Raw genomic sequence first — 23,342 nt, 5'->3', positions numbered from 1 at the left:
GCCCCAGTAACAATCTTAACAGAGACATCACTTTCTTTCATGACACTTTGTTTTGTGTGTTTAAGTTCAGACGCTTGCATGACAGGAAAACCAACAAAAGTGTGTCAGTTATCCTGATAGAGGAATGATTTCAGATCCATTGATGAATGCTCAGCCTCCCCCTCCTTTATGAGCTTCTTCCACTGCAGGCTACAACAGCGCCCTTCTCTCTCTGTGGGCCCTGGAGAGGTACTGACGGGCCTGTGTGCAGGACAGTGGAGTTGGCAGCCTGTCTGTGGGCTTCACAGAGCCATCATCCGGCCCGCTACTGAGTGGACGGGGTGAGGGGTGCGCAGCCACTGCAGATGGAAGGTTTTTATAACCAGAATTGGTAATAATTGGGAAGACTGATCTGCTATTAGGGCTGAAACGATTCCTCGAGAAACTTGAGTAACTCGATTACTATAAATCATCGATGCAAATTATTTGCCTCGAAGCTTTGTTTAATCCGTACTGCTCAGTGTCTGTTTCGCACGGATGATTATTACTGTTGCACAATGCGCTTACACTGTGGACACGTGAGGTAGACGTGATTTGATGGTGCGGATTGCAAAATGGAGAAAGGGAGAGATAATAGCGAGGAACGAGGCAAAGAGACAGGCCAGAGAAAACAACAGAAAGTATCCAAAGTTTGGGTTCATTTTAAGCTGAAAAAAAAGAGAAAACTGTACAGTGTGTCTATTGTAAAACCGAACTTGCCTACCACAACAGCACGACCTCAATGCTTCAGCATCTCAGAAGAAAGCATCCAGTCTACGCATCTAGTCCATAGAGCGGACCCGACACAAGGTAACGTTAACGTTAGCAATTCAATATGATTGCTAGTTGAGATGAAGGCTAGTGAAGAATGTCTGTTAATTATGGCTATACAGTGCATCCAGAAAGTATTCACAGCGCTTCACTTTTTCCACATTTTGTTATGTTACAGCCTTATTCCAAAATTGATTAAATTAATTATTTTCCTCATAATTATACAAACAATACCCCATAATAACAACATGAAAGAAGTTTGTTTGAAATTTTTGCAAATGTAATTAAAAAAAAAAAAAAAAAAAAAAACACATGTACACAAGTATTCACAGTCTTTGCCATGAAATTCAAAATTGAGCTTAGGTGGCCTGTTTCCACTGATCATCCTTAAGATGTTTCTACAACTTGATTGGAGTTCACCTGTGGTAAATTCAGTTGATTGGACATGATTTGGAAAGGCACACACCTGTCTATATAAGGTACCATAGTTAACAGTGCATGTCGGAGCACAAACCAAGCCATGAAATCCAAGGAATTGTCTGTAGACCTCTGAGACAGGATTGTATCGAGGCACAGATCTGGGGAAGGGTACAGAAAAATGTCTCTGTGGAGAAAGGAGAACCTTCCAGAAGAACAACCATCTCTGCAGCACTCCACCAATCAGGCCTGTATTGTAGAGTGGCCAGACGGAAGCCACTCCTCAGTAAAAGGCACATGACGGCTCGCCTGGAGTTTGCCAAAAGGCACCTGAAGGACTCGCAGACCATGAGAAACAAAATTCTCTGGTCTGATGAAACAAAGATTGAACTCTTTGGCCTGAATGGCAAGCATCATGTCTGGAGGAAACCAGGCACCGCTCATCACCTGGCCAATACCATCCCTACAGTGAAGCATGGTGGTGGCAGCATCATGCTGTGGGGATGTTTTTCAGCGGCAGGAACTGGGAGACTAGTCAGGATCGAGGGAAAGATGAATGCAGCAATGTACAGAGACATCCTTGATGAAAACCTGCTCCAGAGCGCTCTGGACCTCAGACTGGGGCGAAGGTTCATCTTCCAACAGGACAACGACCCTAAGCGCACAGCCAAGATAACAAAGGAGTGGCTACAGGACAACTCTGTGAATGTCCTTGAGTGGCCCAGCCAGAGCCCAGACTTGAACCTGATTGAACATCTCTGGAGAGATCTGAAAATGGCTGTGCACCAACGCTCCCCATCCAACCTGATGGAGCTTGAGAGGTCCTGCAAAGAAGAATGGGAGAAACTGCCCAAAAATAGGTGTGCCAAGCTTGTAGCATCATACTCAAAAAGACTTGAGGCTGTAATTGGTGCCAAAGGTGCTTCAACAAAATATTGAGCAAAGGCTGTGAATACTTGTGTAAATGTGCTTTTTTAGTTTTTAATTTTTAATAAATTTGCAAAGATTTCAAACAAACTTCTTTCACGTTGTCATTATGGGGTATTGTTAGTAGAATTTTGAGGAAAATAATTAATTTAATTCATTTTGGAATAAGGCTGTAACATAACAAAATGTGGAAAAAGTGAAGCGCTGTGAATACTTTCTGGATGCACTGTATGAAATGGCTAGTCAAGAACGTAAATCAATATGTTGGCTAGTTATGATGTCCCTAAGTTAGCTAAGTTTTGCTCAAGAAAATAACCACAGATCATAAAATGCTGCAGATCTCAGTTGTGTTGTACTAAACGGATCAGGTCTCAATCCGAGCTCAGATCCGACTTTTTATAATGGAGGAACTCCATTTGGTTCACAGTCGTCAAACATGCGTAGTAGGTATAGTGACGGGTCGTTCGCGAATGAGTGGCTCTAGAATGTTGGGAGCCGGCTCGCATATCAGAAGAGCCGAATCTATTCATTAAAATTAAAAAAATAATATATGAATAATCAAAATTTTTAAATGAATATAATTAACTAATTCAAATAACGAAACAATAAATTAAATAATATAGGCCTAAATGTGTCTGCTCAGACTAACAACCTCACCTGTTGTTCCTGTCAATCAGACACGCAGTGTGAACCAATGAAAAGATAAGATTGTATTCGTTTTGAATTGTTACATTTATATGCAATTTGTTTATATACATTTAAAAAGTTATACTTTAAATGCTCATGTGTAACAGCATCCTTCTTTTTTACATTTATTTCAATTTGTGGGATGCTGCAATTTTGCAAATTGTTATTTATTTTTCTTTGATATGGTGCAATTTTATATTATGCTGTTCAGATTCGTTTTGAATGGTTAGATTTATATGCACTTTGTTTATATACATTAAAAAGTTATACTTTAAATACAAATGTTTAATAGCATTATTTTTCATAACAAACAAATGCATTTTTAAATACATTGTGGTTAAGGTAGAGTATGATTTCATTGAATAATTTAATTAGAATTGTTATAACACCAATCATAGTCAAACTATTGCAAACTGTTTGACTTGAAAAAATACAAAACATATATTTTTTAAAGAGCCGTTTGGGAGCCAAAAGAGCCATCTCTTTTTGGTGAGCTGAGCCGAAGTGAAAAGAGCCGGAATGCCCATCACTATTCTGGTGATGAGAATGACCTCAAGTGGTGAACAGGGAAAGTGCGGAGAGCAGGCCTGACGCATAGCATATTTCTCTGTCTCTAATTTCTGGTACATAGAATGAGCTGGGCATGAAAATCTCACATATTTCTACTCATAGAATAACCTGAAAAAATACGGATTTTCAGTGGAACTCCCCTTTAAGTCTGCAATTTCTAAAGACTATACAACATGTTGTGATTGTTATGATTATTATTAATAATCATAATAATAATATTGTTTATTTCTTAGCAGAAAACTCACAGACATAAGCAGACGAAGAAGGAAATGCAATGCATTTAAAACAAACTCCAATACCATAAAGTGGATCAAAGGAACCAAATACAAATGAATGAAAAAGTATTGAACAACTTATAATTGAAACATAGCACCCTTTCCATTCATTGGCATATCAACTTCAATGATTTTAACTGCTTTGCATAACAGCTATAAATCTAAGGAACATTTAAGGGCTGAACTCCTTGACATGGCATGACACGACCCCGAGATAACGAAGGGACTGAGCGTGGTGTCTTCGGAGACGGGGGAGGGGGGTTGGAGATCCTCTTGTTGGAGCTGCGGAGCCTACACAGGCTCCTGGGAGAGAGACCGAGAGAGAGGGAGAGAGAGTCTGCTTACTGGGGGAGAGTGACCAAACACATTAACACAGCCTTCATCTGCTGCCATCTCCTCTCCGTGGTGGTGTTTCTGGTCTATATGTACTTTGAGTGGACGGCCTAAGCTCTGCAGATGGTCACAAGGAACGTGCACTTCCAATACTTGCTCAACACACTCGTCCACTCCTCATTCTGCTCACAAGCTTTGGTCGGTTGTCTGTCTCTCCCTGTTCCTCCCTCCTTCTGCTCTGTCATCCTGTTCTGCTACCCTGGATGCTAAGTGACTCGCAAAAGCACCCATCTAAATCCCCCACTCTCTGTACCTCTCCTCTGCAGTTACGATTTAACTATATAATATGTGGCTGTTCTATTCCTGTATTGTACATGTAATGTGTGCACTGTGTTATTAATGTGTCTCGAAACAGCTACCACATGTAGTTTATTACATTTATGTAACATGACCATGTGTTTGAGCACTTGCAAGTTGTCGAGGAGAAAGGCTTCAGCCAAATGCGTATGTAATGTAATAAATTAAATCATTAAATTAATAAATAATGAAAAGTTACACATTTTATTTTTCACTTTTCAACCAGGCTCTGGTTCATATTTGTAGGTTGTGGACTTTGACCAGTGTTTCTGTGCTCAACAAATTCTGCAAATCCAGGTTTTATCCATCAGATTGCATGGCCACTTAATTTATTCTTCTTCAAAGACAGCACTGAGATCAGATACAAAGACTTACCTTCTGCTGATGTTCAGACTAGAGCAGTGTGAGAAGAATAATGCAACATCCCAATACTGAATACATATTTGTGAATTCCCTTTATGCTGCTGTTAAAGGTCTGCTGAGCAGTCAATATTACCACTTCTAGTAGTCTTTGGTCTGGCTTTCCTAGTCCTTGTCTGCATGGATCTCTGTGTCAGCTAGTTTTAGTGTTTTTGTTTTATTAAATATTGCTCAAAAGAGCTTTAAGGCACTTTGCTCTAGTTCGTTGTTGAAATCCACATGATAAATCTGTGTGAGCATCAGAATGAAACCAACCAAATAGTCACAATTGTTCAAAGAATCAAAGAATTTAAGCAGTTCACAATAAGAGAAAAGCATAAGCACATCGGAGTCAGATGATCACAGTATTTCTGCTCAAACTTCTAAATGGTTGCTGTGTTTACTAGTATGGCAATTAAAGGCCTGTGCTATCAATTTGTGTGAAATTAACAGAATTGGGTTTCCCTTTAACTGAGTTTCCATGTCTTTTCCTGCATCCTGCAGGTTGAGTGGGATGCAGTAACAGCTGCAATCAGACTGGTGTATTCCCCTGGAGATCTCCGCTGAATCGCCACTACAATGATTAAGCTAATTGTGTCTTCAGCCTTTTAGCCTAGGAATTGGTCTGCATTTCTCCAAAGCGTTATTTAACTGGTGATGAGAATTTGTCCAGAACTGTACCGAGTATTGTATGCATCATATAATGTTTTACTACACACACAAAATGTTGTGTACAGTGACAGGAATTCATTCAGCACACACACATTTTTGATCAGCGTGCATTTCTGTCCAACTGCTATTGCAGAATAAAACGACTGAATTACCTTAATGTAAAATATCCTGATTAAATACAGTTTATAGATGAGTTCCACACTAAGCAAAATGATTTGTGTTTTGTTTGATTGTTTTATAGCTCAGGTACCTGGATGTGGTATGCAGATCACTATTTTGATGCAAGTTACAAAATAAACACAATATAGGAAAATAGCATAGATAATATGAAATGATACAACGTGGCACCTTGCTAAGTATGTTATCATTGCACGTTTGCTTTTTGTCGAAGATGGGTGTACGTTGGTCCTCCGAGCAGCAGGTGGCGCCTCTCGTTTGGTTGGGTCTTCAGTCAGTGTTAACCTTCTGTCACGACTGCTTTTGCCAGCTGGGCTTTTCAATGACGTGGATTTTCAGTCCCAGTGCAGGAAGAACAGAGTCCAAGTCACTTTGCCTTTCTCGTTTAACCAATTCTGCAGTTTGTGCCGTTTGACCATTCAACTGCTCACAGTATTTGATTGTGGAATACTTTGCAGCTATTTTTGGTTTCTTCGACTTCATTTGCACACACCGCCAGGTGAGTGAGACTGCTTGATTTGCACAGTTCAACGCTTGCAGACCAGTTGCCTGCAATCTGAACTTCACAAGCAGCATGCTTTTATTTAAATCATTTTTTTTGTGTACATGCAGATAAGCATTTATTCGTATGCCTGGTGTAAGACAACTCCATTTCGTAAATGCACAGATCGGATAGCAAAAAGTGAGTTATAGATATGGTTTATTGTCTTTTCAATCACACAGGTCTATATAAATCGCGATCACGGTGGGAAATCGCCAAGGAGTTCCGATACAGTACAGTCATGCGCCTGGACTGCAGTTTCCAGATACCGCGATCGAGTCAAAAGCTCGGCTTAAATAGTTACCTTATACGTTTGTTCTCCACTCTGTCCCATTTTCGTTATTGTTCACACAGAATGAGTAAAGCCACCGGGAAAGCCGTGAATCTCCGAGACAAGATCAATGGCAACGAGATGGACCTGAGCCTCTGTAACCTAACGGAGGTCCCTGTGAAAGAGCTGGTGAGTCCAATACGAGCGGTACAAAATCTGTCCAACCGAAACAGGACGTGGTCCAAATAGGTGTGGGCTCTGGGTCTATACTGTGTTTTCAGTCACCATATTTCAAAACCATTTAAAGTACCCCAAACGTGTATATATTAAAGACTGACCCTTGTTCATTGTGTTTTTCAGGCGGCCTTCCCAAAAGCGATTGTCCTGGACCTCTCTTGTAATAACCTCACCTCTCTCCCTGTAAGTCATCTGAAGCCTTGTGTTTGGAGTCTGTGGTTCTGTGCTACAAGGGTCATGCTTCTCTCTGTATGCACACAGGGCTTTAGCGTGCACAGGCATGTGACAGTTTTCCGTACAGCCAGAAAATGAAAGGTCTTCTAAAAATGTATGATTTCTTGCAAGAAGATTCTGAGTCTCCTAATACAGGTCTGATGATTAAGTAGCTATTACAGAGCACAAATCACAAATGTAAAACACAGCACCAAGCACAAAAGGGAGGATTCACAAGCCCATCACTTTACAGTTCTGCAGGGCCTGTTTCAGACACTCAGGTTGAAAATCTGATATTTACCCCATTGGAAGGTGTTGTGGAGAGATGATGTAATAAGGTAGGGCCCTGAAACCACTGCTGATGAATGTGTTTTTCGGTGTACATTGCAGTCCGATTTCTGTGGCCTCACCCACCTGATTAAGCTGGATCTCAGTAAGAACCAGCTGGTCCAGTTGCCCCCAGAGCTGGGCCGACTCATAAGCCTGCAGCACCTGGACCTCTACAACAACAAGCTCACCTCACTGCCCGTCAGCTTTGCACAGCTCAAGGTCAGTGTGGTCAAGAAGAGAACTGACAGACACAAAGTGCTGCTTTCTGTAAAACCATTTTGGAAGAACCTGCTGCCTGTCTCCAAAGACTTCAGATATATTTTAAACAAATAAACAAACAATTAATTTTGTTATAGATTGGATAAGGCAGTATGCTCGGGATTACATTACAATCTACTATGAAGCTTCCAAGCTTTTATTTTATTTTATTGGCCCCATTTGGGTACAGACTAGTAGAGGTGCCAGAAATGTATTGCTGGGGTAGCAGGTAGGCAAGAAGGAGGCAGCTGCACTTCATGGGAGGGGGCAACTGCTTGGCAAAACTCATCAACATAAATATGTTAATACATGCCTTTGCATTTCATATCCAGTTTTATTGAACATCATTACCTCACACTGTCTAGAAATGACACATGAGTCTTTAAATGAAGGCATAGAGTTATAGTGTGACTTACCCACCATGCAGTGCAATTTTACTTGCTATACTTCTGTGGAGATGTGTGTAGGAGTAGCAGTTTGTTTGAGATAATCCTGTTGTCTTGTAGAATTTGAAATGGCTCGACCTGAAAGATAATCCTTTGGAGGCTAGCCTGGCCAACGTAGCAGGAGACTGCCTGGATGAAAAACAGTGTAAACTGTGCGCAACAAGGGTAAGAGAACTGTTTTTGTGTTTTTGATAATACAATCGTCACCCTTCACCCAAGATAAGATGGTGATTTGTCCTATACAGAACATCAATCAAATAGAGATGAGAATTTAAGACCACTGTTGTTCATTGCACAAATCCATGTCAGGTTTGACTATTAATGCATCACAGCCAAGCAGCTGGTGAAAATGTCTTCCCATTGGGCCTCATTACTTCATTACCTTTATGCAATATTCAAACTGTTAAAAATAATAGTCAAGTTCTACAGTGTGTTGTGTATTTAGCATCATGAATACATAGACTGTTTTGTTGGCAGCTGTGACTGAGCAGACTGAGCTTTGTGTTTGTGTGTGTGCAGGTCCTCCAGCACATGAGGACCCTTCAGGAGGATCTGGACCGGCAGAGAGAGCGGCGCCTGCAGAGAGAGAGAGGTGGGTGCCCATGGCCCCTGTGGCTGAAATAACAAGTTGTCTCTGTGGCCAGCCTGAGAGTTGCTCTAAAGCAGGTGTTGCAAAGAAGGGTGTGAGCCTCTTCTAGTTTTTGTTTCAATCAAGCTCCCAGTAGCTTCATTGACATACCTGCCATAATGACAGGCAAGACCTTAGCTTAAAAGATTTTTGGTATTGTTAAAGATACTTACGGATATCTTGCCTTTTAAAAAGATACTTTGGGAAAATAAAGTGTGCTCTTTTGTTTTAAGACCAACCATTCTCAGCCACTTCACTGACTAACAGACTAATACCTCAAGGGAACAAGGAACAGTTGTTTTTCTCAATTGGTGAATACGGGATCCCCAGACTTCTCTGGAGAGGAAATGTTTATTTTGATCTATTTTCCGTCCCAGAGCTGGAGAGGAAAAAGGAGGCTGAGCTGAGAGTGAGGGAAGCCCGGGAACGGGAGGTGCGCAAACGCGAGAAGGCGGAGGAGAAGGAGAGGAAGAGGAGAGAGTATGATGCCCAGAGGGCGGCCAAGGCCTCCAAGGAGAAGCAGAAGAAGGAGGACAAGGTGGACAGACAGGCCCAGGGTGAGTCCACATGGCCTGATTGCTTTTGGAAGCGCCTTTCCACATGAGCACACAAGCCCGTGACCCAACCAGTGACGCACTGTTGAGCAACCTAGGTGATTTCTGTCTGGGAAAGCATGCACACGAGGTCCTGTTTCGTGAGCAACCCAGCTCATGAGGTGGGTTAGCCAGTCGGCACTGATCCAGGTAGAGCAGAATAAAAGGATAAGAGCATCTACTAATAATAATATTGTAATTGTAGTGTGAAAGTGTCCCTGACCCAGTCAAGCTTGGCATTGTAGTACTTGACCTTAATGTTGGTCTGGTTAAATGTTATTAAAGCTACAACAAGGAGAACAAAAATATATAGTTAGTTTACTGGTATGGGACTACATACCAGTACATACTTTGATTTCTTAATTGAGTTCAAGATTAACCTGTTAAATTCAAGTCCACTTTAATTGGCTTTAATCCTTGAATTCAAAGGGCCCTTTTTCCTATTCAATACAGAAAAAAAATGAAAAAACTAAACAAATGAATTGCTCTCTATCCCCCATAATATTTTAAACCGTGCCCTTTGTACAGTTTTTCAGATTTTATTTATTCCCTTCACTTCAGTAGTTTTTTTTTTTTTATTAACGAGTGTTTTCAGCTAAACAAACACAATAACTCTGCTTTATGAATCTGAGTTAGTGGTAACGCTCTCATCATTGAGAATAAAGCTGTTATTCGTAGTTGCATATCTGCAAAAAAAATAAAAATAAAATGTATATATTAAGCTTAGACTAAGGCATAAAGATGATGCATCTTGGTTGATTAAAGCCAGAAAGGCTGGCGAGACCATTTAAAGTGATTACTGTAAACACACTGCTTCATGAATTTACGGTCTAAACTAATAGTGTTTATAGGGATCCCGTCTAACCTGGAAAATAAGTAATGAAAAACAAATACAATCCTGGAAAATGTGTGAAAAACTGGCAGGATTTTGATTATATAGAACTAGGATGTACAGTAAACCTAATGTTTTTACAAATCGGCTGCTTAAAATAAAATGTAAAGTGGTTGCAAGACTGTAAAATGTCAGTTTATCTAATGACGCGTCCCTGCAAATTGGTAAGCAGTAAAGTACTTGTAATTTAAAGTACTCTAAATAACTATAAAGTAATTATTTCTTGATATCCAAATACTTTTTTCTTTTCTTTTCCCCTCAACAGACAATGCGGTAGTCACAAGCTCCACCCCCAAAGCCCGGCGCTCTGTGTTCGGCTTCCTGCTGAAGCTGCTGCTGCTGCTACTGGTGGGAGTCCTGGGCGTGGTGGGGGTGTGTCAGATGACAGAGCTGCGGAGAGAGGCGGCCTGTGTGTCTGTCAACGTCCTGTACGAGGACACCATGTCCAAAGTCCGGGGGCAGGAGGTGGTACAGAGGATTTTACAGAAACTCTCAGTGCAGCAGCCGTAAGACAGTCCACCCTCTCATCTGAGAGGTGTAGAGGGGTTACACAGTGAGGGAGGGGTGGGGATGACATAAAAATTCCTATGGAATTGTTTTTTCTTTTATTCCGAGCTTTATACAATTTACCAGCGAATGCATTATTCCCAGGCAGTCTTCTGGAGAATCCTGTTTTAATGTCTTAATATCCCGTTGCAGCCAAAAACAAAACGGGCTTCTTTGTCTGGTCACTCAAGCCCTTTTCTTGACATCTTTAGCCTATTATTATACATGGCTACACAATTAGTTGGCTGGGTGTAAAACAGTGTATTTTTGCTTTGTGCATTTTTAATCCAGGGCAAATACACTGCATTTGTTATAGGTAAGGGTTGAACATACTGTATTGGCCAGTTTAGAAGGTAAACCTTGTGCGTATTGGGTTTTCAAATACAGCACCCCACTGATGTACAACTTAACAGATGAGTGACCGGTCAAATAAAGCACTATCAAACCTGCCTTGGCTTGCGGCTGGGGACTCAAATTGTCGCAATTGTCCATGTGTGTCTTCCATTAACTGCACAGCAAGCAAGAGATTAAGCATGCTTCTCGAATCAAGATCTGCAGTTTCGGTGTATCGATAGGCAGAGGTTAAGATTCTTGCATCCATACTTGCATACAAGAATTGATGTAAAACCAACTAGATCGGTTGCACACTGGTGCCTTGGTCCTGTCTTCCTGGCTGGCATGAATGTTCCCAGGGCTTTTGGTGGCTCTATGTAGTCCACTTGCAGCAGCTCCAAGAAATTGTTTGACTGCTGCCATTTCATTACACTGGCATCTGTCCACGGCAAACCAAAAAAATGTTATAAGTTTGTAAAGGTGTCATTGGTCTGCTTCAATCTTTCTGAAACCAGATCATCGGAAAAATAAACTGCTGTTGGCTGAATTTTGTGTATTTTGTAGTAAACCAGTGCAGTGTGTTTGAGTGGGTGTGTGCTTATACAAAGCCTCCATTAAACTGAATGGAAAAAGAGATCATAACAGCAAAGTAGCTCATGGTATCTTTAATTTTACCACTCTTAGATCCAACAAAATGAGTTTGAAAATATTTTTGATGGTGGGCAGTGATTGAAAGGTACATTTTAAAATTCTAAAGATTAAAATGCTTGGTTTAATTTTGGTCACTAACCATCTAGGATGCTGAGCATGGTTAAACTGCAAATTCCTTTTGCATGTTGAAATCACTTGACTGACAACAAGTAGCACAGGGAAAAGGGTTTATGCGTTTTCATGTAGTTGTGCTCTTGCAGTACATCATGATTGGTAATAAGCATTTGGACAACAATTTACAAAAAGCAGCAACTTTTTTTTTTTTTTTTTTAAATGGTACCACATAGACAAAACTTAACACGCTTACTGCACTGTTTCTCCCAGTCTTCTGTAGCCTAACGCTGTGACCGTGTTCCCCAGATTTAACACCCTTCCCAGCACCAGGGGCTGTATTTCCATCCAACCAGCATCTGTTATTAACTTGATCTACACTGTGTTACATTGCACAAAAAAGGGAGGATTTGATTAAATCTAAAAACAAATGCTGTTTGGATCAAAAACTTTGATTGGCAGAGGAGACTATTATCTAATCTGTGGCCTTAGTTTGCTAAAATTCCAGAATTTTTTGTAACCCTGGGATATTGCACTTAACTTTACAGATCCATCAGCTGTGATACAAGCCACCATTTAGCAGACACTCTTATCCAGGGCAACTTGTACCCATTTATACAGCTGGGTATTGTACTGGAGCAATCTAAGTGAAGTAGCTTGCTCAAGGGTACAACAGCACTGCCCCACCCAAGATTTGAACCCACTACCTTCCAGTCATGAGTGCAAAGCAGTATGCTGCATAGTGTTATTGTCACAAAACAGTAAAGGCTCATGTCAATTTAAAAAAAAAAATCATCTTAGGCATGACCAGGTTGTCATTGGGCTGTGACTGAACCCTAATCAGTCATTGCTATGAATTACTAATTGCAGTTAGACTTGATCCCAGGTCTGAGGCTGTTCCTAGAGAACCACAGTCTTGCAGGCTCCATAGATTTCTTCAAAATGCTAGAGAGCAGAACACAACAGGAGTCGCATATTCAGGCAGTCAATGAAGGTGACTGGGATTCTCCAGGAGCGGGCTTATGCCTGGGTCTGTTTACCAGTAACCATTCTGTCTCCTCCAATCGTAATGGGGACAGAAGTGATCCAGGCATTAAGAGGCCCAGCAGTGGCTTTCCCGGTCAGAAGTCAACGGATCACTCACTGCCTCAACCATTGCCTTGTCTTCTGCTCTGCAAAAGGGTGTACGGGGAAATGGGTCGTGGGAGTGAGTTGGCGGTTTTCGTTTCATCGGTTGTGGCTGGCTTTGGTTCCACATGCCGTTGGAAGCTTTGATCCAGCAGCACCCGAACGGAAATCAATGGCTCAAAACCAGGTCTCCAGCTTTGAAATGAGGGCTGTTATGGGAGGGGGAGGGGGAGGTGGGGAGCTTGTCAGGGAGATGGATAGGGTTAGGGGGTGGCCTTTCCTCATTCTACTGAGGACTCTGCCCCCATGCGTCTAGCCCTCGTTTTGGAGTACTGTTTCTCCTGCATGAAGTCCATGTTACCCAGGAGCCACTTCTTCTGCGCTTCGTCCACGGTCAGCTCCAGTGTTACCTCCCGGAACACCTCGCTTGAGGATACCTATGACAATGAGAAGAAACCATCGCTAACACCATAACATCGTAACAACTGCTCCCTGCACACTTCAAATACAACAAATACAGCGATGTTCCCTTTTTTTGTTATTTTTCATTGTTGCTTCTCTTGGTTTCAAGCACATTTCCCTCTCTTTAAGATATACCTCTGTGGTAAAGGTTCCCTTCCCGAGTTAAATTGCACAATTCTGAAGATGCATGTGATGGTTATTTTTGAAAATAAGCAAAGCTTCATAGTAGGAGATGGGACTCAATAATATGAAGTCTTGTGTGGGATTTGGGAGAGAACAAGGTCAGTATTGGATTCAATAAAATAACATCCCTTCTTGCCATAGTATGACCTCTATTGAAACATGTGAAGATGACTGTTACCTCCTGGAAGTGAAATTTCTTGAACAGGACGATGCTGACTTTGTTGTCCATTCCAATTTTGGCTTCGAACTTTTGAATGCCAAGTTTGGTCACCCCTGTATACGATGCAGGAGAAAACATGTTGATTCAAGTACCTCACGACAGGTTGCATTTAAGCTAAAGATCTGGAATCTGAATGATCGGACCGGTCACAAACGGCAACTGGTGATCATAGAAATACAACAGACACTGATATCTCAAATTTAGTATTTAATATGGGATTCTATTTTTTTTTTTTTTTTTTTGCTAATGTGGATTTAAAAATATATGTATTCAGGTCATTCATTCAGATTCATTCAGTCTAGTCATATTTGATTACTGTTTCAATACCCTACACTGACCTTTCAAAACAGACATAACATTTCTGATAAGCCGGTGTAGGGTTAATTGACATTAAACTGCTGACACTTCAGAGCAAATTGCTAGGATTGCCCAACAGAGAGAGTGCAGATGTATCCCCCTGTTCAAATGCTCACTATACAGAAGAAGGCATCCATCTTGGTTTAAGATGGCTTCCTACCATAGCATATCATCATGCGAGTGACCTCCTTGCCCAGTCCTCTGCCTCTGTAGCTGGGATCTGAAGTACAGACACAATACAGTGAACAGTCCATTGCCTTTGAGAGGGCTCAACTGTAATGCTGAACACAAAGATATCGAGATTAAAAGGGACTTTAACAGTAAGGCGTTAAACTGGGGCCTACACAATAGCATATTTAGATCTCCTAAATGGTGCAAGAATCTGAGTGCAAGAAACACAACAGCCTTGAATATGAAATCATCTGACACAAGTGTACACATCAGTGATTGTGTTTTGAAGACCTGGAAAAGTGGCCACATGACTTTTACATGAAGAAATACATTAAGCACTCAAACAGTCAGATCTCTTTCCGAGGGGACTATCCCTTCGAGGAACAGCAAGCAACCTTTATTTTCAGGAGTTCAGACAACCCCAGTTGACATACAGACGGGTGACAAATTAAAGGAAAAACCAACATAAAGTGTCTTTGTAAGGTGTTGGGCTACCACGAGCCACCAGAACAGCTTCAATGCTCTCGGCATAGATTCTACAAGTCTCTGGAACTCTAAAGGAGGGATGGAATGCCATTCTCTCAAAAGATATTCCCTTATTTGGGGTTTTGATGATGGTGGTATCATCAAATATTGGACAGTGCTGTCTAACATGGGTTGCATTGTCTGATGACTGCGAAGGCCATAGCATATGATTCACATCATTTTCATACTCATCACACCATTCAGTGAGCCCTCGTGCCCTGTGGATGGGGCATTGTCATCCTGGAAGTGTCCACTTTCGTGATATGAAATGTCACCAAATCTGTAATTTCCTTACACCGGGGCACCCTCTTTTTCTTGTCATATGGGATGACACTGGAAAATGAAGCAGCTAACGTTAGCTGCCTTTTAGCAGGGTTTTGGGAGGGGATGAGCTGGCATGTGTATCTTGCAGTGCCACACTTCGCTCCCATTCTGCTGCATGTTTCTGTTGCAGTTCCAGCTTCAATGTGGATTTATAGGATTGTTTAGCTCTTATTGCATGGTGTATCAATTTATTTTCAAGCGACTGGGAAAAACTAATTTTTAAACTTCACACATGCCTTTTCTGTTTATTCTCTGCCTGCCCTGGAGAATGATAGCGAAGATTGCCGATTTGCCCTTTGTAAACATGGAAAAATAAGATGCTTGCGCACGTTAATACATAAAATCTCAATTTCACGATTCAGGCATTTTACACATCGTGCAAAAACATAAAATTTAATTAATTCAATTAATGTCATTAATTGCCCAGCCCTACTGCAACTAATTTTGCTGTCCCGGGTCACAGATGTGTATAGGCCCCGGTTACCTGCTATCATGATTTCCAGCTCTCCAAGGGAAGGGTCCTCGGGGTCAGTGAGAAAGATGTTGACATCTCCCACCATGCAGTCCTCCTCTCGCACCGTGGGGTCGGCCCATTGCTGCTTATCCAGGATGATGAAGGTGCACTCTGAAAAATCACAACACGAAAAAAGGGTCAAAAACTAAAGGCGCGTCCCTTGATCTTAACCACAGCCAAGCCAGCCTGTTTAAGTGAGTTTACAGCCACAGACCTAATCACTGGCAGCCTTCATTAGAGACGTATTATTCACTAATTCAGTTCACTTCTTTTGTTGTGTGTTGTCAACTGCTTCTCTTCGATTGGTAATAAAGCCTACCCCAGTGCACCCAGTAACTATTACAGTACACACCCTGTAACAGTATTTTGCACTGTTATGTTCTTGATATAATTGTCTGTATTTGAATACTTCTATTTTTTGCACTTATTGTGACTTTTCAATATTTATTTTCAATAACTGCATCAGGCAGTACAGGCGCGCAGTAATCGGGAGCCTAACCCGGTGACATGGGACACAAGGCCTGGAACACCTGGGACAGAATGCCAGCTGAGCAGAGCATTTGTCGACCTGAAATCAGACAAGTCTCTTACTGTCGTCATCCTCTCTCCAGCTCCTCTGCATGTCGTACTCCTCCTCCAGAGTTAGGGGCGCAGAGGCGGTCAGCTTCTGTAACTCTGAGGAGCTCATCCACTGGTGATACCTGTCAGGCACACACAGAAGGAGTGTTACCAGGGATGGATCCTTAATAAGTCTGACTGTCTTCAGTAATTTGTCTTTAAGATTAAAGGTTACAGTTTGGACCATTACAGGCTACCGAATACCATAATACAGATATCTGGATCTTTCAAGGTTGTTCACCTACTTTTTCCCATACATTGATATAAACAGATCCGCTCCGTTCAAATCACCTTGATATTTTAGCTTTATTTTTTGTATCAGTGTAATGAGTATGAAGGCCTTGTCAAACCATATGATCCAAACTGCAATAGTTCGATCAGCTGGGTTATAAGGTGGATTGATGCACTGAGGGGCTTAATTCAATCCATATTCAAAGTAGCCAGATCCCTTTTGAAAGGATTTTAAAGGATTAATTAAGCTGTGTTGGCATTTTCAAGTGAGTCAGAGTCACAATGGTATCAGAGCCATCAAAATGTCAGCCTCTAAATACATTGCGCAAGATATTCCTGATATTTTACAAATGACTCTAACATAAGAAGCTACTGATAAGCAATATGCTTACATGCATTTAAATACACGAAGAAACACACCACACCTTAAACACATCTACGTTTCGTTCTATGTGATTTTAATATAATTTGGATGGCGTTCATAGTTATCAGTGATAGTAAGGCATCAAGAAAGACCAGCTTCCCAACATATCAGACCGTCTTCCCCTTTCAAACTTACTTATCCTATTTTCCTGCAGCCCGTTACAAAGAAGTGCTATTATCGGATGGCCAAACAACAATAAAGAGGACGAGTGAGGTATCGCCACAGCACAGACAGAAATAGTACCTAGAGTAGAGATGTCAGTACCACCGTGTCGCATGATTAATTGACAGTATCGACAGCATGCTTTAATCGGACCCCCGCAGAGGTGTCTTCTCTGTACCCATCCATACCTGGGCACATGATCCGGGTTGTACGGCACCAGCACCACATGCTCTCCCTCCAACAGCGTGTCTTCGTTTATTCTCATGATGACGGAGCTGCTGAGAAAACAAAACTAAACGGGAAAACCTTTCCAGGGTTGCAATCCGACGACGGTGCAAAACAACACCGCGATCTTCCAGTGAACACATGCACTCGCATAACCGCCAGGACTTTCAACACATGCATATTGGGAAATGTCTACCACGGCTAGTGTTTTGAATTAAGCAGTTGATTTCCAGTGCACACAGGGCACGGGCAATCATCTCGAACAACTACAGCTACGCTACTGCACACCGATGCTCTCGGATCGAAAACGCCTGCCTGTTTTTGAAAAGGCACACCATTATTGGGACACGGTTTCGTTCACTCGGTTTTGATGATACATTAGTAGTAGCACTCCATTATAAACATGAATTACGTGCAGATTTGGGAGCTGCTCCAAAATAGGTACATTCACACCGTGCGGTTTCCCCACACGTTTGTACGCAGTGTGCATGGGCAATAACGGGAATAAAAGCTCTGCAAGGGAAGGTCAAACAGCATTCTCAGTCGCGACTACTTAGGCGACATGATTTGGACATTTTTCAGGTACAGTTCGTTCGTTTAAAGGCGAGTCGTCGCCTACCTCGGTGCTGCAGGCGACCCACTTCCTGTAGTTTTTGACAGCCTGAAAACATGCCCAATCACGTGGCGTGCGCGTCACGTTGCGTGCGTGCGCGCCCCCCGTGACCGTGCCGCGCACGGTCACGGGGGGCGCGCACGCACGCAACGTGACGCTAGCCGCAGGAAACTGCGGCTCTCGGTACGCCATGACGGCTCTAAACCATAACTAAATCACCCGTGCGAGGGCGACGTACCCGAGCCAAAATGAAGCCGGTTGCAGCGGACTGACTCGGAGGGAATTGAAGACGACTGTTGTGTTCGTGGTGCGGTCTGTGCGAGCGCCAGCGTGAAAACAAACGGAGACGTGAATCTCAGTGACGCGGGGTGTCGGTGATCGTTTCCCGGTTGTGACAGTGCCGGTGGGCACGGCGAAACAGACGAGAGACGGCAAGACACACAGCGAGTGTGGACTCCCGTCGGCAGCAGCCGTTGGACACATTGGACGCCGGTGAGTGGACAGTTGACGGTGCAGGTCAACAAGGCTTCCCGGAGTTGGGAAGGGTTTGCGTGCCGGCTAGGATTGTGGTTCGGGAACTTGCAGATAACGTTCAAAGCAAGTGTTAAATAGACTGCTATTGTAACTGAAAAACACTGCCCTTCTTGATTTCTGCACGGAATGTCACGTTATCCAGATGAAGTCCAATGAGCAATTACACAAGACAAAGGGCAGTTTATCTTTACCTCCCTTACAGCTTGATTTGAACTCTGCTTCTTATTCAGAATGAGTTAAAAGTACAGTTAAAAAAAAAAAAACCCAACCAAACTAATAATGTGTAAACAGGAACACTAGACTAGACTGCTACTCCATGTGTACAGTGTTCCAGCTGATTGAGGGATGAGGGATGATCACATTGTATCTGTATCCAGCTGTTTTGTTTCCACCTGACAGTCTTGTCCCTCCTTCTCTTCTCAGGCTTTCCTTACAGCTGCAGAACTGCAAAACAGAATGGCTGGGGGGATAACCGACACCGGAGAGCCCTACTCCCCCTACGTATGTAATGATTGACCTTACACTGGGAGATGGTGCTGGTGCTTCAGTTTGTATTGGTCATCCTGTGTAACGCGATGCAGGCTGCAGGCTGAGCAGTTTTTCCTGTTTGAGTTTCACAACCAGTCTGCCTTCTATGTACCCTTATCTAACACAGCATTCATTTCGCCATTAAGGGAAATGGAAGTAACCGTTCTGTAATTCCCCATACAAAGTAATGACACGAAATTCTTCAACAGCCCAGCTGAGTTAGCAGGTAATAGGTTAACTCAATCCAAATCCCCATCAGCTGCTCAGATTTAAAGGAAGTGAAAGTGTTTGTAATGTTGAATGCTTTCGGAGTGTTGCTGTCTTGTTTGGTCTGTGGCCTTGTCTTTGTTTAATCAGTTACAGATAAACGACAGCTTAGGTAACATATAAATTCCTATTTTCTCACCCCTGCAAAGTGCCAGTAAGCAGTGCATGGTTTATTGCATTGTTCCCACTGGGAGCCTCCTGATTGCCCATGGGTAGTAGCTGCAGTTGACTTGTGAAGGAGCTGAAATCGCCTGACGGCAGTGTTTTGTCTTGCCGTTAAACGGCACCCCCCTTTCACTTTAAACAACCAAAAACCAATCCACTAAATGACTATTGCAATATGCACAAACCATTTCCCCAGTAACCACATACCACTAAGCCTGTTACAAATGCAAATTTGTTATATTTTCACTTAAGAAAATATGATGTATTGTTTACAACGCAAATGAAATGACATGTACATGTTCTTTATGAAGAAATATAAGCCATCACATACAGCGTGCACACTTTGTGAGATGGGGCATATTTCAATCTTGGAAAATGACAATGGGTTGCGTGAAAATACAACTCTTTCAGAGTGAGTGGATGGACTCTGGGAGGGTCTGCTTAAAACCCTAATTCTAAGCTGACACAAAACTAGTTTGTTTTGTTTGTGTTTCCACTCACTATATAATGAGAGTGTGTATTTATTTTGTTATCCAAGTTATTATTTTCATTTTGTTTTATTTTGCCATTTTTCTTGTTTGTTACCATTGTACCTGAACAGTCTTCCTGGTATAAAACATCTTAGATATCCTGACATTTGTGCTGCAGTTGCCCCTTCAGTAATAAGGCACAAGGCTCCACGCTTACATGACTTTACATGGGTCTGCAGTTTCATTATTAGCAGACAGATCTGTTGTTCTAATGCTGAAGAAACACTATTAATAGGCTATTCTCCTAGGAAACTGAGTCGGCAACAAGTTATTGCTGACTAAGTGATCATTTCTAATGAAGCATGAATTATAGTAGGAAGATATAGAAACCAACCTCCAAGCTCAGATGTTTTTGGAAAGGGGAAGTGCATTAGTGGTTTTCAGTGACGTGGGCTGTTCTTCAAGGTTGCATGGCAGGCTGTTTTTGAGAGTTGTTCAAGACGCTGGAGCCAGGTTCAACAGTTTCATGTTTTTTTTTTTGTTTTTTTTGTTTTTTTTCTGTGTTTCGTGTTAAGAAATCGCAGCTGCAACCTGTCTATTAGATTCACCTTGTTTTTCTCGAGACACTTGCCAGTCAACAGATGCGTTTCAGTTAAGCATCATTGTCTGAGGCTAAACTATGAAAGGGTGCACATGAAAAACAATTGGAAATGTAAGTTTTGGTGGGGGACAGATAACCCTGCCCCCATTCTCATGCATACGTTTTAAATATGTGTCCCCCACCACACACACACACACACACACACACACACACACACACACACACACAATCCACACTCCTTCTCTTTCCTTCTGTCTTGTATTTTGCCCTTGGATCTTTGTACTGGGGCTCCACAGATCTGTTTCATGTAGCCAGGTTGCTAACCCTCTGCTGAGCAATTCTGTGCCCAATGCTGCCAGTTTATATCCATACATATTCAGACTCTTTATGCTGTGCATGGCACCTGTATCCTTTTAAAGCTCTCCTTGCCTTTATTACAGATCTTCTAAAAGATCTATTCAAAACCATCCAAACTACAGCCTAATTAAAATAAATCTTAATTATAAAGACATTTAGAACAGTTTATGCTCCTTATATTTCCTTAATATCCAATGTTGTTATGTAATATTATTGTTTTTTTTTTAATAATGGCTTTATAATATACTTACACCTGTTTGTTATTTTTGCCTGTAGGGCACTATTTTGCTCTCAAACTGATTTGTATTAAATTGAACTTTTCAATTTAAGGTGGAGGTGTGTGTGCAATGCTGCAGTCATTTCCTTTCGCAGACTCATGATCTGTGATGTACAGCACGTCATGGAAGCATTCAGTTTTCCATGTACTGCAGAATCTATTGGTATCTGTTTGATAGTGAAAATGTGGAAGCACTGAGGCATGTTCCCTTATAAACAGCTGAAATAAAATAATTGTAATCAGTTTTGTTTCTATTTTGATGTGTGGTTTGTATTTTGTTTGTCTCCATTACTTTTATCATTTATATGATTAACTTTTTTATGCTTTACTTTAGATTATAATGTTGAAAAACACTTAAAAAGTTTTCTTACTAGCAGCAGCATCATCATGGTTTTAATAAATCATGTTGATTTGTCACTGTAGACACAGAACATCTCTTGACAGTGACAGTGATCGGCACAGTACATAGTTTACATTCAAGACAAAATGAACCATTTGATTTACTGTGGGGAAAACCCTCTTGTCATAGAAAATGCTTGCACTTTATAGATCTGATCATGAGTTTTTCCAATGAACTACAGCCCTAGGTCATTTTAAAAGGTTTAACCTGATATATTCTGACAACCCTTTCTGTATTTCCTGTGTAGGTGGGGCTGGTGTATATGTTTAACTTGATTGTGGGTACAGGGGCCCTGACCATGCCCAGAGCCTTTGCCACGGCTGGGTGGGTGGTCAGTCTTGCCCTCATTTGCTTCCTGGCATGCATGAGGTGAGTACCTTTTCTCTTCTTTGACCAACACCGTCTGACCTACACAAACAGGTTGAAAGACTTGGATCTATGTAGTCTACCACAGGGGATTCTGAGCAGTAGAACTATTCAAAATCCTAAAAGGCATTAACCATGCCAACTCCGCCAACAGTCGCCAGTGTTGCCCAGACACACTCACATCGCCGTACCGCTTACATGGCTGCTTATAAGGACACATGGATTTTATTATTTGTAAAGTGGGATCCGAATTGGGAAAGATTCAATAAGAAAGATGCAAGTATTTTGTCCTGCTGTGTGCCCAATATCACAACATCGTTTACTATACTATCCAGTAGTTCACTGAACTGAGGCTAGACATAGGGGGGTCAAGTGAAAATGGAGAGGCAGTGCTTCACCAACAAGAGGCACCTTGTGCAAATCTGAAGAGCCGGTATTAATGTTTTGTATAAACTGTATAATGTTTTATATTAATGTTTGAAATACTAATATGTCGAAAGAGCCAATTGTATTAATTGTCAAGTAAGCAAATGTTAGCAAGGCTGTTTTTACGAGTGCTGACGCTGCAGAAGTCCCTCCCAGCATTTGCCTCAAGTTGTTCTGTGGCTTATCTTAAGGCTGGAGAGTTCACATCATGGTTATTGATTAGTCTTATTGGTTAAAGATGACCATGGGACCGGACCTATCCAGTATATCAGAGGAAGCCATCTGATTTCCGCATCCCACACCTTCCCCAAGGAAGACCAGCACAAACATTACAAGGGCCAGAGACCTGACCTCGAGGCAACTCTTCTTGGGAACTTGTGACTGACCCTGCCCGCAGAACCACATGTCATGCTTCCTATAAAAGCTGTTAACTTTTGTTGTTCAGAGAGACTCCACTCAGATGGAGAGCTTCCATGTCAGGGCCTTCCAGGCCGGGCATATTAAGTAAATACATTATCCTCTGTGCTTGAAGACTTCAGTTCTTTACCTGGGTACAAGAAGTCAGGAACCAGTTATCCAGCCATGGTGTCAAAGTAGACACCCTGGGATCCTTCAGAAAACAGCTGGATGTATTCTCTGTATCAGTTTTTTCCCCAGACTGCCCTAGTCTCGGATAGGGGTACAAGCAACAGCACCTCTTTTGGTCTGTTGGGTTTTTCCTCTTGCTTGGGGTCAATCAGGCATGCAGATATGCCTGTTTCAGCCCTTTGAATGTCTAGTTTGAACATAAACCCCACAAAAGGAACTTGTAATTCCATTATGCTTTGAACTGTACTATTATTGCACTTGTATTATTGCACTTTTGTATCACTCTTATATTTTGTAAGTTGCCCTGGATAAGAGTGTCTGCTAATAAATAATAATAATAATAATAATAATAATAATAATAATAATAATAAGGGTATTATGGTTCAAATAGGGGCTGTTGGAAATCTCCCCACTTCTGCATTACATCAAAGCCAGAACATCTCTGATCACCCTCTCTCTGCCTTTGTTGAAATGCAAATAGTTCCCTTTTACTGAAATTGCTTCAGTGATTTGATTATAAACATGTTCAGATGGCATTTCTTTTAGTTTCATA

General features: G+C 41.8%; 3 protein-coding genes across 6 annotated transcripts in view; 2 read left to right on the top strand and 1 right to left on the bottom strand.

The window, feature by feature from the left end:
* The first annotated feature begins 5,917 nt into the window (after nucleotides 1–5,917).
* On the top strand, nucleotides 5,918–11,438 carry lrrc59 (leucine rich repeat containing 59). Its single transcript, XM_066704783.1, has 8 exons — nucleotides 5,918–6,102; nucleotides 6,499–6,604; nucleotides 6,776–6,835; nucleotides 7,256–7,414; nucleotides 7,960–8,064; nucleotides 8,419–8,491; nucleotides 8,905–9,084; nucleotides 10,278–11,438. Exons 2-8 carry the CDS (start codon nucleotides 6,500–6,502, stop codon nucleotides 10,520–10,522), a joined length of 927 nt encoding a protein of 308 aa, XP_066560880.1. The 5' UTR covers nucleotides 5,918–6,102; nucleotide 6,499; the 3' UTR covers nucleotides 10,523–11,438.
* A 102-nt stretch (nucleotides 11,439–11,540) lies between these two features.
* On the bottom strand, nucleotides 11,541–18,606 carry nat9 (N-acetyltransferase 9). Of its 4 annotated transcripts, none has more exons than XM_066704786.1 (7): nucleotides 18,536–18,606; nucleotides 17,161–17,247; nucleotides 16,129–16,238; nucleotides 15,508–15,648; nucleotides 14,164–14,223; nucleotides 13,605–13,699; nucleotides 11,541–13,218 (listed from the first exon to the last, which is right to left on the bottom strand). In XM_066704786.1, the coding sequence occupies exons 2-7, from the start codon at nucleotides 17,235–17,237 to the stop codon at nucleotides 13,063–13,065; spliced, it is 639 nt and encodes a 212-aa protein (XP_066560883.1). In that variant the 5' UTR covers nucleotides 17,238–17,247; nucleotides 18,536–18,606; the 3' UTR covers nucleotides 11,541–13,062. The 4 variants fall into 4 exon arrangements, with proteins under 4 accessions (XP_066560883.1, XP_066560884.1, XP_066560881.1 ...); XM_066704787.1 differs by lacking the exon at nucleotides 18,536–18,606 and adding an exon at nucleotides 17,817–17,913 and having other exon boundaries at nucleotides 14,164–14,284; XM_066704784.1 differs by lacking the exon at nucleotides 18,536–18,606 and adding an exon at nucleotides 17,817–17,913.
* Nucleotides 17,996–23,342, top strand: part of slc38a12 (solute carrier family 38 member 12) — a 123,953-nt gene continuing 118,606 nt past the window's right edge. Inside the window, exons 1-3 of the mRNA XM_066704782.1 lie at nucleotides 17,996–18,302; nucleotides 18,768–18,845; nucleotides 21,657–21,778. Of these exons, the coding sequence (XP_066560879.1) occupies nucleotides 18,801–18,845; nucleotides 21,657–21,778 (167 nt within the window). The 5' untranslated portion in view covers nucleotides 17,996–18,302; nucleotides 18,768–18,800. The remainder of the gene's footprint in view (nucleotides 18,303–18,767; nucleotides 18,846–21,656; nucleotides 21,779–23,342) is intronic.

Source organism: Amia ocellicauda, chromosome 5 (assembly GCF_036373705.1).
Source record: "Amia ocellicauda isolate fAmiCal2 chromosome 5, fAmiCal2.hap1, whole genome shotgun sequence".
Classification (NCBI taxonomy): Eukaryota; Metazoa; Chordata; class Actinopteri; order Amiiformes; family Amiidae; genus Amia; species Amia ocellicauda.
Note: the sequence above shows the minus strand (reverse complement) of the source record. Positions and strands in the feature narration are given on the sequence as shown.